Source organism: Dipodomys spectabilis, unplaced genomic scaffold (genome assembly GCF_019054845.1).
Source record: "Dipodomys spectabilis isolate Male_0828 unplaced genomic scaffold, ASM1905484v1 ptg000050l, whole genome shotgun sequence".
Classification (NCBI taxonomy): Eukaryota; Metazoa; Chordata; class Mammalia; order Rodentia; family Heteromyidae; genus Dipodomys; species Dipodomys spectabilis.
The window spans coordinates 10,991,333-11,006,086 of record NW_024870727.1 but is presented as its reverse complement, the minus strand read 5'-3'; the positions used below and the strand labels follow the sequence as shown (position 1 = coordinate 11,006,086).

Below are 14,754 nucleotides of genomic sequence, written 5' to 3'. Positions count from 1 at the left end.
TTAACAACATACTTAACATTAAATATGAGGTAATTCCTCAAATTAAAAAAACAGCAACCATACCCTCTATAGACACAATAAATGCCATCTTTTAAATATCAACTTTAGAAAAGTGCTTTGCCACCACTTACAATAGCTCACTGCAATCTCTGTGCCTGGTGCTCTAGCTACCCTGACGGAGCACTGCCTCTCCAACTGCAGCTCTTATTTATCTCTTGATCCTTGTACAGACATCTGGTTTGGTCCTGACCCCCACCTGCCATTTTCTTTCTCAATGAATGTTTTTGACTTGATAGCATTGGACAATTGTTATTGGAACTGTATTTAATCTATCTCTCCCACTGAAGGTAAACCTTCAGATGAGGGGTGGAATATCTATTTGGCCATGTTTTCATTATTGTAAGTGCTGACACAATGCCTAACACAGACAAGAGTACATTTCATACAAGAATGCATGACAAGAACACAAACGAAAAAAATGAAGCAGATGGTAAGCTGGTAAGAAAATATTACACACTTGCCTCATTAAACACAGGATACATGACTGCATAGAGGGGCATAGAAACCATGGAAGTGGTCTCAGCTTCATTCTTCATCTCTTCCATTGTCATCCTCATTCAAAAGCCAACTACAGTAGAAAAAGCAGTGCTAAAATGCAAAAGAATCTTCATTCACTGCAGTATTTCTTCTCTTTTTTTGTGTTAAAGAATGGGGCACAAAACAGACGCGGACCTGGTGGATAGAAAAGAGAAATTCACCTTAAAAGAAGCCAAAAACCAAGGATACAGGTGGACCCGTTGCAACAATGAGAAGTACAAGTTGTCATGTCGAAAATGAATTTTACAACTTTGGTGGAGGGGGAGAGGGGGAGGATGGGGGGGGTGGGGGGAGGCTGGGAAGGGGAAACAAAGGAGGAGGCTACAATACTTGATAAGAAATGTACTCATTATCTTGCCCATGTAACTGTAACCCCTCTGTACAGTATTTTCACAATAAAAAGTAAATAAAAATTAAAAAAAAAAGAAACCAAAAACCATCAGTCACGTTCCTTCCCAAAATACAGAGCTCCTACCTTATGAAAAGCTAAATTGGTAAGCCACCGTTTGCTTTTCAGCTTAGTAATTTGCCATTTCACACTGCTGTCCTCATTATGCAGGCACTATTTCATGAAACAGTGGCTCAAAGCCCACTCTACCTAAATGTACTAAGGCCTCACAAAATAGCATGCAAATCCAACTGCATTACAACTGTAAAAAGTATCAACTAGATGTGTACTTAACAGTATTTACATGTAATATTGTATGAGCACATGTTAAAATGAACAGTTAGGGTATTTAATATATATAACTTTATTTATAATATTTATAACTTTATAACTTGAAAATAACAACAAAAATACAGCAAGCACTGAAGATCAGGGACAAATCTTAAAAAAAAATTAACCCTACTTCAGAAAATACAATTTTGTCAAGGGTACTTTTTTGATATTTAGAAGAATTCTGGGAATCTGTCTAAATCTGAAAAGAGAAAAACTGTGGTAGTTTAGAACTAAAATTAAAAATTCAACAGTATATGCCGGAACTCTGGGAAGAGAGGTAGAGAAGATCACAAATTCTAAGGCTAGCCTGGGCTAAATTGAAGAAACCTGCCACAAAAACAAACAAAAAGAACAAAAGAAAGAACGGACTAAGAAAGAAAAAAGGGGAAGGAAGAGATTGAGAGAGGAGAGCAGAAAAAGAGGAATCCAGTAATACAAGAAATTTTACTTTGAGAGGCTGGGAAATTTTTTTTGGGGGGGGGAGGGAAAGGTCTTTAGGCTTGAACTGGGGGACTGAGCTGTTTGTGCTCAAGGCTAGCACTCTACCACTTTGAGCCAAAGCTCCACCTCCAGTTTTTGAGTAGTTAATTAGAGATAAGAGTCTCTTGGAGGGGCTGGGAAGGTGGCTCAGTGGTAGAGCACTTGCCTTGCATGCTCGAGGCCCTGGGTTCCATTCCTCAGCACCACATAAGAAAAAAGCCGGAAGTGGCGCTGTGGCTCAAGTGGTAGAGTGCTAGCCTTGGGCTGAAGAGCTGAGGGACAGCATCCAGGCCCAGAGTTCAGGCCCCATGACCGGACCCAAAAAAAAAAAAAAAAAGAGTCTCTGGGAGACTTTTCTGCTGGGGCTTGCTTCAAACCATGACCTTCAGATCTCAGCCTCTGGAATAGCTAGGATTACAGGCATCAGCCATTGGCAGCCAGCAGGAAATTGTTTTTGAGAGAAAAATAACTTGCTCCAGATCATACATGCAGAGAGGCCCAGGGCTTGCTAGATCTAGATCTGATATTCCTACATCACAAAACCATGGTTGGAGCGAAAACAGAGAAATAGAGAGCACCTTGTCTACCTTCATGTACTCAGTCACTGAGAAATGTATGTTTAGTAGCAATTAAATACTAGATGCAAGATACTGTTCTTGGTCATTAAAAATTTAATTATGCCAGATTTTTCAAAGACCTAAACTCTGGAAGACACAAGGTTTTGGCATGCTACCTCAAAAGTTTCGGTCACCACTGTCTAATTAAGACCGGGGTACGAATTGGACTATATCCTAGCAGTGAAGGGGGCACTCAGCAGCTACTCAAGTCCTGTTTCTGATATCTCTAAATAAGGAAAAGCGTTCCTATTTTAAGCCAAAATGTGATCCCTGTCTGAGAGCACCAAAAATGAAAAGAAAAAAAAAAAAAGCTGTATTTTATAGGGCAAGGGAAAACTACTTCTTGATCCTTTGGCTGACTTAAGTAGCTTGCATGAAGAGAAGAATGGAGGGACAAAAGCTAAAGGCTTTTGAGAAACATAAATGATTTTTTTTTTTTTAAGTAGAAAACTTAGAGGACCTAGCACATCCATGTAAGAGATGAGCACAACCAGGACAGTGAGCAAGTAGGATGAAATTACTTAATATACCACTTGACGATCTGTTTTTCCACTTAAATCACTTATATTTAGCAAGTATTTCATTGATTATTATAGGTATGATTCTATGTAGAGACCACAGAGAAAAACAGTGTATTCTGTCTTTGACCCATCAAAGACAATACCATGAAACACAAGGAAAATGGGAGAAAATGAGGGAGAGGGATAACACTGTTAAAAAAGAAATGTACTCATTACCTTACTTGTATAACTGTAACCCCTTAGTACATCACTTTTACAGTAAAGTTTAAAAATAAAAACAAAAACAAAACAAACTTAGGCTATATACTGCTGTGGAGGAAGTAGATGAGAGAACCAGCATTATGAAAATAAGGAGTTTCAAAAAAGGGTGGCCAAACACTTTCAGGCAGGGCCAGGTAGTACACATCTGTATTCCCAACCACTCAGGGACAAAAATCAGGATGATCAGAATCAGAGGCTAGTCCATATAAGAAGTGAGCAAGACCCAATCTCGACCAACAAGGTGGGTGTGGTCATACACATCTGAGATTCCAAGTATCTTAGTTGAGGCTGGCTGGATGCAGGACCACACAGGATAAACAACATGGGAAGGGCTGGGGCACTGGATTAAGTAATTGAGTGCCTGCTCTAAAATCCAAAGATTCAAACCCCAGTACCTCCTCCTGGGAAGGAAGGTAGCCAAGTTTTAAAGGCTATAACTTTAAAACCACTTATTCCTTGATGAGGTTAAGAGGTAACCTGCAAAGAATAGTAGACCTGATTAAGTACAGGGAGGAGGCTTTAGTTAGACAGCGAGTTGGGGAGAGAAAAGATTTTAAAGCCTCCAGTAAACAGGAGGTGGAATCTAACAAGATAGGCGCATGCACACCACCACAGTTGTGGATAAAGGGTGGTAGAGGTCAAGGGTGAGGTCCTGAAGTTACTATCAGAGTTCCTGCTAGTTATCTGAATCTAAGTACAACGTGCTGCTCAAAGGCTTAATTTAAGGCGAGAGCTAGAGCAGTGACTGGCCTAACAACCGCAGTGTAGATATTATGGAAAATGCTCTACAACTCCAATTTGCAATCGAACTGTGTAGAATGACATTGGACAATTCAGACCACACAGTTTCAACAACATTTACATAATATTTCCAACCAATATAACAACAAAGGCTTTTAAAAGATTCAATTATTCTGCCAATATTAATTCAAGTTAAATATGCCCCTGTCATTGCTTCCACAAGCTTTGTCATCTGAAATGGTTCGGTGGACAGGCTGCAATGGCTTCCTTCAGTGGGAAAAGCAAGCATCTCCACAGTGAGCAGGTCTTAGACTCCACCCAGGGATGGAGCAGCAACTCCTAGTCATTTTCACTGTGGCTGGGACCCAGGAGCAGAGCAACACTCTTAACATCTACATCCTGGTTTCTGGAGTGACAGCTAATCAGGCTTGCCCTGACAACTGATCATAGATTCAAAATTTCAAATCTGTAATTGATGAACATGATCCTAGCACAGTACAAACCAAAGCTCCCTCCCCAAGTGTGAATTAAGCTTTCCCACCGCTACAAAACACCTGACACAAACAACCTTCAGGAGAAAAGCCATTACTTTGCTCAGTTGCAGGAGTTTCAGTCCATCAAGACATGGAGGGTGTAGAGTAGGTTACCAGCCTCATGGTGAGAAACTAAGAAGAATGCCCATGCTCGCTGGCTGTTTCCTTTTCCCCTCTTACTGCACAGAACCTACAGAATGGTACCACCCACATTCAGTGGGTATTCCCCCTTAATTACTCTTCTCTAAAAAAAAATCTTACTACATTTCCTAGCCCTTTCCCATCCAATTGGGCTGACAGTCAAGACCATCCCATTTAGTATAGTGATTTACCCATGCTCACAATTTCTAGCTAATAAAAAATAAGTGAAACTACTTAGCAACTATATTAAGTGTGTTGCTTAGGTTAGAGGAAATTTTTTTCAGTTCAAAGTAAGTTTAGTGTAACAACAGCTTAGCAACTACAGAATTAAGAAAAAAGAACTGGACTATAAATAAGAACTTAGACAAAAAGCATATGTTTCAGAGGTGTTTTTATGCTTTAGCTAGGTATTTTTTGTGATTTCAAGTCAGGACCTCCACTCTACTACTACCACTTACACACTAAAAGGCACACATTCAACCATTTTCGTGAAAAATGTTCTGTATGATATGGGAACACCAATATGAATTGTTATACTTTTACTCTTTATTTCCTTGGATATTCAAAACTGCAATGCTAATTTCTAAGATGAATCAACTGCAAATACTTTCCTGGGCTAATACAATTAATTATCACTTGTTTCTGATGAGGAAAGTAAAACACAGATGCCTGGCTACTCCCCTGCCAATTCTTAGTCCTTAGCATTTTTGCTTTGTCCAGCCATCACGAGTCTGCTCAAATAAAGAGCTATCCCTGGTGTATCTCAGGGTTCAGAAGCAGCATTTCCTGAAGCAGACCACTCTACTCCAACTGTGGCATGAGATAACTCTAGAGCCAAAGTTAACTTACTACCAATAAGAGAAGCAGATAAACAGAAGTCTGTGGCACTAGTATAGACAGTTCTGTGGTAGAAAAATGTTCTCTCTGAAAATTCTGTACTTCTGACTACTCAGTTTACAGTTTGGTCATCCTTGCACTGAGCAGGATTCTGTGTGTTTATGTTTCTATTCAGGTGTATTTATTTTCCCACAGAGACAGGAGACAGCACAGTAGGATATGACAGGCATTGGTTAATAAACAAATGAATGACACAGTTTCATCAGTCTTACTAATGGTTTTCAAATACCAACCTCAGGAAGACACAAGAAAACACAGAAATCTATAATCTTACTAATCAAGTTGTGAAGTCATAATTCCAGCTTTTACTTTTGTTATCTCAAGCAGATCATTGCAAATAAAGCAGACTCTGACAAAAATTTATTATATAAATAAACAAAACTAAAGGTAAAACAGCCAAATATTATAAATGCTAGTATCTCATTTGTATGAAGAGTGCTAGGATGTCTTTACACACTAGGGACACAACTGGTTAACATTTATTGAATGGTTAACAACTTCTCCAAGTTTAAGAATTTCCAACACAGGTTAATCTCGCTTAACATACAAGCAAGATCCAAAACACAATTGAACTTTTACCAGAAAGTGTTTCAGTAAGCTATCACAAGCACTTCAGGGATTATTAAAAATATTCCTTTCAGAATTGCCAAGGAAGGGAAAGGAGTCTATTCTTACAGGTAATCTAGATGACTCTCATGAACCCGGCAGGCTAGGAATCGTACAAATTGCTAAGACCAGCCTCAGGAATACAAAGTTAAGTTTAAGTAACTAGGAAGAGGATGCATGGTTCCCTATGGAAACTCCACTTAGTCATTGGCCTAGCCCATGCTCTCATGAGAAACAAAACAGGAGAAAAATTCATTACCTCAACGGTCTGGGTACTCTAAAATTCAGTGATAAAATTTCATTACTGGTATCCACTATAGATTCAGAAAATATTTCATGGGAAATATAAAAAACAAAAACCTCTCATCGGGCCACAAAAATTATTTACAAATCCTCATAGAGGTCCCCTCCTCAATAGTTGGTGGACTCAGTGTCTCAAATAACACCTTCCTTGCTTTCAGTCCATAATGAAGTACCAAGAGTCTTGCTCATCATTACTCTAGCAAAACTGGATTTCTTTCAAGACGAAATAGACCACAGTATAGCTGGAAAGGCTACCATTTGTCATCACAACTTTCATGTATTTTAGAGCTTTCTGAGGTCTCAAGTAAAATGTTATAGCCACAAGCTAGGAAAAAAAAAAAAAAGATGGTAGAGAAACAGGTCATACTTAGGTCAAAATGAGTCAAATCTTTAGCATCACTGTCTTCCTTCTACAAATAATGTTACTTTCTAGTTCAATGCCTATTAGTTCTATAATTTTATTTTTTAGGCTATGTGGAACTCAACCCTAACATGCATGACTGTCAGTAGTTGTAGAGGTTGCATGTAAGGATATCTACAAATGATCTTGTTATTAATTAGTATAGATCTTGTTATTAGTTAGTATAGAACACTTTGGCACTCATATACATGTCTTAACTGTGTATATAAAGATGTACATAAATATGAATATGTCCACCCATACATACAGACATGTATACGCACATTTTATATACACATATACATTATGTATACATATCTATCTGTGTATATATGTCTGTGTCTATGTCTATGTCTTGGCCTGTTCACAGTAACTGATGGACTTGGAGATACGGAGACAAAGAGTAAGAATTAAGGTCTCAAATATTATTCCTAAATTATCTTTGGTTCTGAACAAGTCTCTTCATTAGTTTCTTCTTTAAAATAAATGACAACTAAGTTGTCATTTCGACTTAAAAGATGATATAAACTAAACCATAAAGTAACTATCCAAAAAAGTACATATTTTGCAATGAATCTTCACATCTCTGTAAAATCCAACCTAGTAGGTTGGACTCTATCAAATGTGGAAAAGTGCTTCTGTGTGAAGCCATATTTTACAGATATTTAATACTACTAACTAGTCCAAGCACTCGACCTATGGAATTTATTATTTCATAAACATGGGTTCAGAAAATATGACTGACAGAAAAAGTGTTTGCTGCGCTATGAAGTAACAAGGGTTCTAACTAAAACATCATTGAAAAGTTGAGGTAAAAAGGTCTGTGCAAACAGTCAGCTTTGGCCAATTGGAGTACAATGTCTTAGGATGGAAAAATGTCTAAATGCAAAAGTGTTCTGAATTCAAGTCTAGTCACTTACCATTTGTTGTTCATCTCATTACATCTGTCAGAGGTAATATTCCTTAACTGAAACATTTCACTCTATGCATAGTTAGTAAATCAGTCATCTTAAACTTATAATTTTAGATTATAACCTTAAAATTTGGAATAATTTGGATTTTGAATGTCCCTCAAAGGCCCACGTGTTAAAATCTTGGTCCCTCCAGATATGGTAGTGGCAGTGGGGGGGGGAGGGGGGGAGGGGGTGGAAATGACCCTGAAAGGGATTACTGGCATTACTTCCTCTATCCCGGCCTCCCTAGCTTGGGATGTGACATTTCTGTACTTCTCTCACCACCACAGGTCTAACAGATAGATCAAGGGCTAGAAACTCAAAGTGATCCAAAAGAATCCTTTTGCTCTTTAGTTTACTGTATCTGATATTAGGTGGTAGCAATAGCACTAACAGAATTTGGTTCAAAGAAATGCTGCTGTTGACTGTTAGCTATTCATGAGACACTGTGTAGGAGTCTTTGTAACTGGTTGGCAGGAGTGTGCAGGAGTTAGAGGAGCAGGCTAGAGAAAGCATAAAATGCTGTAAAGCAAAACCTAACTGGTGTTTCCTGTAGAGGTTCAGACCAGCATGCTGAAAGGAATGCAGCCAGTAAAGACCAAGCTCACTTTCAGATGGAAATGAGGCAACTAGACTAGAATTTATCCTTGCCATACTTACTACTGCAAACAAAAAAGAACACATTCTTTTCATTCTCTGATATTCTGTGAGAGATAGGAAGCTTAGAAGTGACGAACAGGTTTATCTGATGGAACTTATTTCAAGCCAGCAAAACAACTCAGGAAATTTGGCTAGAAGCAAAGAGAGGTAAAACATTAAGATTTGAAAAATGCCTACAACTCGCCAGAAAAGCAGCATGTAAAAAAGGTGCATACAAAACTGGTACAGCTGCTGGTGTGGATAAAAAGCTAAGTGCTTTGAACTGGGCAAGCAGGAGAGAGAGCTCAGGGCAGCTCAGGAATCTGAAGGCCGCAGGACCCATCACATGCCCAAAGGCTGTTTGCAAACTTGTAGCAAAGATTTCCCAAGACAGAATCTTGAGAAAAGAATCCTGGACACCCTGCCAGCCCAGAACTGCCTAGGAAACTCTTTTCCCAGGATTCCCTTCCCTTGCTGAGTCCAGAGGGCACAGGGTAGTTGTAAGCTGTGGTTCAAACAGGTCTAGGTATGGGCTCAGGCTAAAGAGGGCCTTGATACACTCTACCTGTCGCCCATGTTCCAGGAAGGCAGACCATAGAAGTAAGTATAGATCGTGAAGTGTGCATCCAGATTTCAAAAGAAGGCTTAGGAAACCAGGCACTGTGCTGCTGGGGCAGAGTCCCTGAAGCAGCACCCAATAGGGCACAATGAATGGAACTCTGGGGCTGAAGCTCTTACTTGTACTGCAGATGTACAATGCTCACCAGGGTCTGAAGCCAATAAAGCAGTGGGGGTGGGGAGTGGGGGCAGAGGGCTGACAACACCTGTAGGTGTTCCCATTTGCCTTGGTGTACGTGGATGCTCAACACGGATCAATGTTTGCCTGGCTGGGTCTTGTGTCTTGTCTGAAGCCTTTCTATTACCCTAGTCTTCGCTTTTGGAATGTTAATCTATACCATTTTCTCTATCTTGGAAGCATATATTAACTTCCTTTTTCATTTAGATACAAAGACTAACAGCTGAGTATCTTGAGTCTCTCTCAGCAGACTTTGGACTATGAAACAATGCTGGAACAGTTAAGACCTTGGGGCTCTTAAATATAGTCTGAGCACATTTTGTCTGTGATACAGACCCATGTCTTTCTTCCCAGGCTTGGTTCCTAATGATACTGGGAAATGGGGGAAACTTAAAGACTCCGGGCTTGATGGGAGGTCCTTAGTTTTGGAGGGATGCCCTTCAATAAGATTGTGGGACCCCAGGCCTCCTCCTTGCTCTTTGCTCCTGGGCTTGGGAGGGCAGCTATTTTGCTCCATCACATGCGAAGGTCATGATGTACTACTTCACCAAAGGCACAAAGCAACAGGGTCAAATAACCATGGATGGAAGTCTCATAACTATAAGACAAAACAGAGCTTTTCTGGGTAAAATTTGAATATCTCAGGATTTTTTGTCATAGTGACAGAATGTCTATCACAAGAGGGTTAAGGTCCCAAGAAAAACTCATGATACCTAAAGGAAAACTGAAATACAACTGTTTCATTTATACTATTAAGAGCACTGTTACTAAAGAAGTGAGCATCATTTTATCATATATAAGATGATAATGATATTATCATTAAGGCTGCTGTGAAGATTGGGTAGTATTACAGACAGAACAGTACATGAGATGCAGTAATTACTTCCTATTAGTTTTGATGACTAAGTAGAGAAAACGAATGAGCAGTCAAATCTAGGATGACATGATTCATCTCTCTACAAGGCAAGCCCACTCTACAATCACCCCCAAAACAGATATCAAGGATTTTTTGAAGCCAGAAAAACTGATAAATGGTTTTAAACCACATGACAGCACTTCTTTATTTCAAATAAAATCTTTCACACCTCAATACATGAGAAATACACATGATAAACTGCTCATTCATTTGATTAATGTGTTAGCATGCACGTTATCCAAGTTACCAATTTCTCCTTACAGCTCTGACCCTCCTTTCCCCCTCTTCCAACACAAGTTTCTCTAGACCCGTTGCTCTAGAATAATAGCTACATCGGCATAGATGACGCAAACGAAGAACAAAGGAAAGTGGCCCTAAAAGTAAGGTTAAGAGCTAGCAGGTGATATCAAGACCCAGAGTTTTCCGTAACTCTGTTTCCAATCTCAACCTTAACTAGTAGTTTAACTTTAGCCTCATCACACGTTAATACACTGAACTAATTTAAATGTTAAAAACCTAAACTTTTAAAGTGAAAATAGCTATATGTTATCTGGTTCAATCTCCCAACATTTCTGATTTAGAAATTAAAAAAAATCCAAATTCACATTAAGAAACAAAACAGAATGACAGACATTTTAATCAAATACAGTACTGTGCTTGCTATTAAAGTCAGTCGTACTGGATGTGCTGGGTAATCTGCCGAAAAAAACTACTTCAAATTAACCTGCTCTGCTTTCTGGGTCACCCAAGATTCAACCAGACAGCACCTAAGATCTGGAAACTCCAGAAGTATCCAAACCTGTACGTGGAATGTAGGTCTGATTCAAGGGTCACTCTTAGGCACAAACTTGGGCATCTTGCTTTTGTTAACAATGAGATCTCACTCACCTTCACAGTTAACTCTCATCATGCTATGTGCACCAATTTAACATATGAGAAGTACTGGTTCTTAGTAGAGATCTGTGAAGTAGTTTGGAAATAATTAAGTTTTCTACACATAATACACAACATAGAGCAGGAAATCAGTGCTTCATCCAAACCAGAAAAGACCTGAGTTAGAATTTTTGCTCATTTAGATCTAATCATCTATTTTATTTAATCTATTTTCCTAACTCTGCTAAAAATTAAAGGGCCTGGGCTAAGAATGTGGCTTAGTGGTAGAGTGCTTGCCTAGTATGCCTGAAGCTCTGGGCTGGATTCCTCAGTACCACACAAACAGAAAAAGCCACCGTGGCTTAAGTGGTAGAGTGCTAGTCTTGAGCAACAGAAGCTCAAGGACAGAACCCAGACCCTGAGCTCAAGCCACAGGACTAGCCAAAAAAATGAGGGAACTTACAACTGAAGCACTTACTCATGTCATAGGGTTCTTAAAGAGTGCTAAGTGTATTTGAAACATTTAATATAGCAGCCAGCATCCAACAAGCATTTAATTCAGTTACAGGTATTAACTAGATTGGGGCCAAAGAGAAGTCTAGAGCCCAAGCTGAACTCCAAGACATGCAGTTTGTGTTTCACATATATGACACAAGCACCTGCCTTGCCACACCTGACTTGGAGCATACATATATGCTGACATCACAGTGTCAAGACACTTACCTAACTCATTCTCAAATCCCTTCCCCTCTCATTTGTCAAAATGGAGGGTCTAAGTAAATCTGAGTCACTAGAAGAAACTCAAGTTAATCCAGGTTTGGGGGCACAAATAGAATTTGGCCATCAGATGCACCTTAAAACTATTTACAAGACTGGTGTCAGAATTATCCTTTATTCTGTTGCCCACACATAGATCAACTTAAAGGAATTTGTGCCCTGGAAGAAGGCTGGGTTAGTACATAAAACTGAGACATAATCAAAGACCTTCTACACAGTTCATAAAAGGAGATAATCTACACAAGATAACTGAAAGTTGACAACCAGAACAAAGAGATCACTACTTCTGAATTGGATCATGGAAATGGAAACAACAATAAAAATAGCAAATGGCTTCTAAGATAGCTGGGAACTGGCTGGGAGGGAGGGCACTATCTCTATAGTTATAGCAGTCCATACCCCCACCCTTCAGTGTAAATCTGTTAAATCTTGACCCAAACAAAATTTAAGTAAAGGTATTTGTTTAAAAAAAGTTCCCTAGAACATGTTAATCTTTTGTCCATGAAGTTATCAGTGTAGCAGCTCATGAATTGACTCCTGAATTGAATAGCCAACTAGTATTTGATGGTATGGGTCATTCAATTTTCCTATTTGTGATGTTGTGCTTTTAGTTTCTCCAATACAATGTTAGAACTTTCCATTAACATCTCTCAGAAAATCAAGTAAACTTAAGCCCTGAGAGTATTCTTAAAAGTTCTCTACACGTCAAAGTACAGCTAAGAGGTCTGTACTAAGCTGGGTTAGGTGTACTAGTGCTGTGTCTCTTAGTATTACATGCCCACTCTTGCACTTAATGACCCCCAAGTTGCCTAAAGCCTTTACAATCTGCAACTTGGATTTTCTTTGCAGCAAAAATTGTGCCACAAGGACTCAATGTTGATAAAAAGTCTTTAAGCCCAATAGCTAGGTAACCCTGGCTTACCTGTTCAACACTAGGCTAACGAGGCCAAAGTTCCACCTCAAGGACTGTCACTGAACTTCATCTTTTGTTCCTCACCCCATCTCAAACAAAGCTACTTGTCACAAGAAGAAATGGGACAAGAGAATGGTTATCTGTAAGGTATCTATTTATACTTCCTTCTACAATGTTGACTGGGCAAAGCTGGAAGGTAGAACCTCAGAATCTCCCAAGTTTTCACAAAATTACCAAAATGCCAATGAAATAGGTAGAAAGACATCCACAAGGACCACAGCATTGTTTAGAATCCTTTGGAATGAAATTTGGAACGCCTTGCTGCAATTGGAACTGCTGGAGGGAGCAGTTGCCTCCTAGAGGCCAGGTCTGACTCATTCAATGTTCCCAGCTGGCTGTTTCAGCATAGCCTTACATAAGTATGAGTGAGCAGTAGGGGGAGCATTTTAGGGTTTGTCATTCCTTAAACTCAATCTCAGCTAGATTCCAGGTCATCCAGAAGAAAAACAGAATAGCTGAGTAAGGCAGAGACAATTGTTAGTACCAGGGATCAGGTGACAAGTTAGAAAAACCATCATTATTCCCCTTTCTATCAGCTCTAGGGTCCCAAATTATCAAATGAACTGACGCATGGGGAAATACTTAATACATATCTTTTTAATATGCTAAGTGCCAAAGAAATGGTCTTTACAAGCCCTCCCTCTACATCTACAAGTGCAGACCCACTAACTGAAATTTTACCCATTTTTCCATCTCCTAGTTAGGACTTTGCATAGTGAAAGCGAGCAAGTGTTGGTAGAAAATGTAGTGATAGTCAGAGACACAGTCTGGGCCCTCAAAGGTGTACAAGCCTGCAAGGCAGTGACAGCAAAGAACCAGCAACATGTCAGATTGTCACTCTGCACAGCACTACAGCGAGTGTACTGCCTCACCTTAAAACAGACATGACCCTAAAACGGTTCAATGGACATGCTTGTCATTTTTTGAAGAAAACACATGAAGGAAAAAGAAGTAGTCGATATGCAGGTGATCACAATTCCATTTAATGTATATTAGAGCCAGAAGGAAAGGGCCAAGAGACTTGGTCTGTTGCCAGTGGCCTGAATCCAGTCACTACAAGAGCCTCTCATCATGTGCAGCTCCCAATGAGGATTCTTGTTTTTCCACACAGTTAACAAATCAAATACTACACCTGGCACTGAAAGGAAAAAATCATCTACTCCTAGGCTACAGAAAAATGGCTCGTGTTAAAATTCCTCGTTAATCCCTACTATGTTAGCTTCCTGATATGTATGTTGTGTTTAAAAGTAAATCTGAGTATTAATTTCTGCCTGCCCAAATGACCTAGCATTTAAGATGCAAATTCCTGGTAACTAACTCCAAGACTAACTGGCCACAGTATCACTTTTACTGCAATGATTAAGTCGCTTTCCATTTAGCCAGCCCAAATTCAAATCCTGATACCAAGGTCATGAGTCCTCTGACCTTATAAAACGGGGATTACAGGGCCTAACCTCTCAGGGCTGTTGTAAAGATTACATGAGATGACGTAAAATGCCTGATGCTGGACCGGCCACTTACTGCTCAATAAGCTGTTATTGTATTGGATTCTGGCATATTCCAAAGTAGATTTAAAACAATTTCACACATACTACATACTCAATTAATATATGATAGATGAATGAGCCCAAGGATTACTGCTATGCAATCTAGCCTTGCTTGTGAACTTAATTTCCAAGAGGCCAGCCTGACTGACTCAGCACGATCTCACTGTTGTGAGCCAATAAAGCTTGCTAATAAAATTCTCCTCTTCTACCTCCTTCTTACCCCTCTCTATCTTTTACACTAAGTCATATTAAGCTTATATTAGAGAAAAAAAATCCTACAAGTGGCTTAAAATTCTTAGTAACAATTCTTAGTAAAATTCTATGATAACAAAAGAAACAGTACCTCAGTTCATCCACGCAAATTACATAAACAGGACATTTCTGCTAAAAGTTCAGGTAACATTAGGACTGCCTAATACTAAGTTTAGAATTTATCAAACACTAATATTTTATAGCCAAATA

The 14,754-nt window shown here is 39.3% G+C and overlaps 1 protein-coding gene across 1 annotated transcript in view; it reads right to left on the bottom strand.

Moving 5' to 3' along the window:
• The window catches only part of Pdcd10 (programmed cell death 10), a 40,354-nt gene that overhangs the window by 20,912 nt on the left and 4,688 nt on the right, over nucleotides 1–14,754 (bottom strand). The window contains exon 2 of the mRNA XM_042678876.1: nucleotides 522–732. Within this exon, the coding sequence (XP_042534810.1) occupies nucleotides 522–617 (96 nt within the window). The 5' untranslated portion in view covers nucleotides 618–732. The remainder of the gene's footprint in view (nucleotides 1–521; nucleotides 733–14,754) is intronic.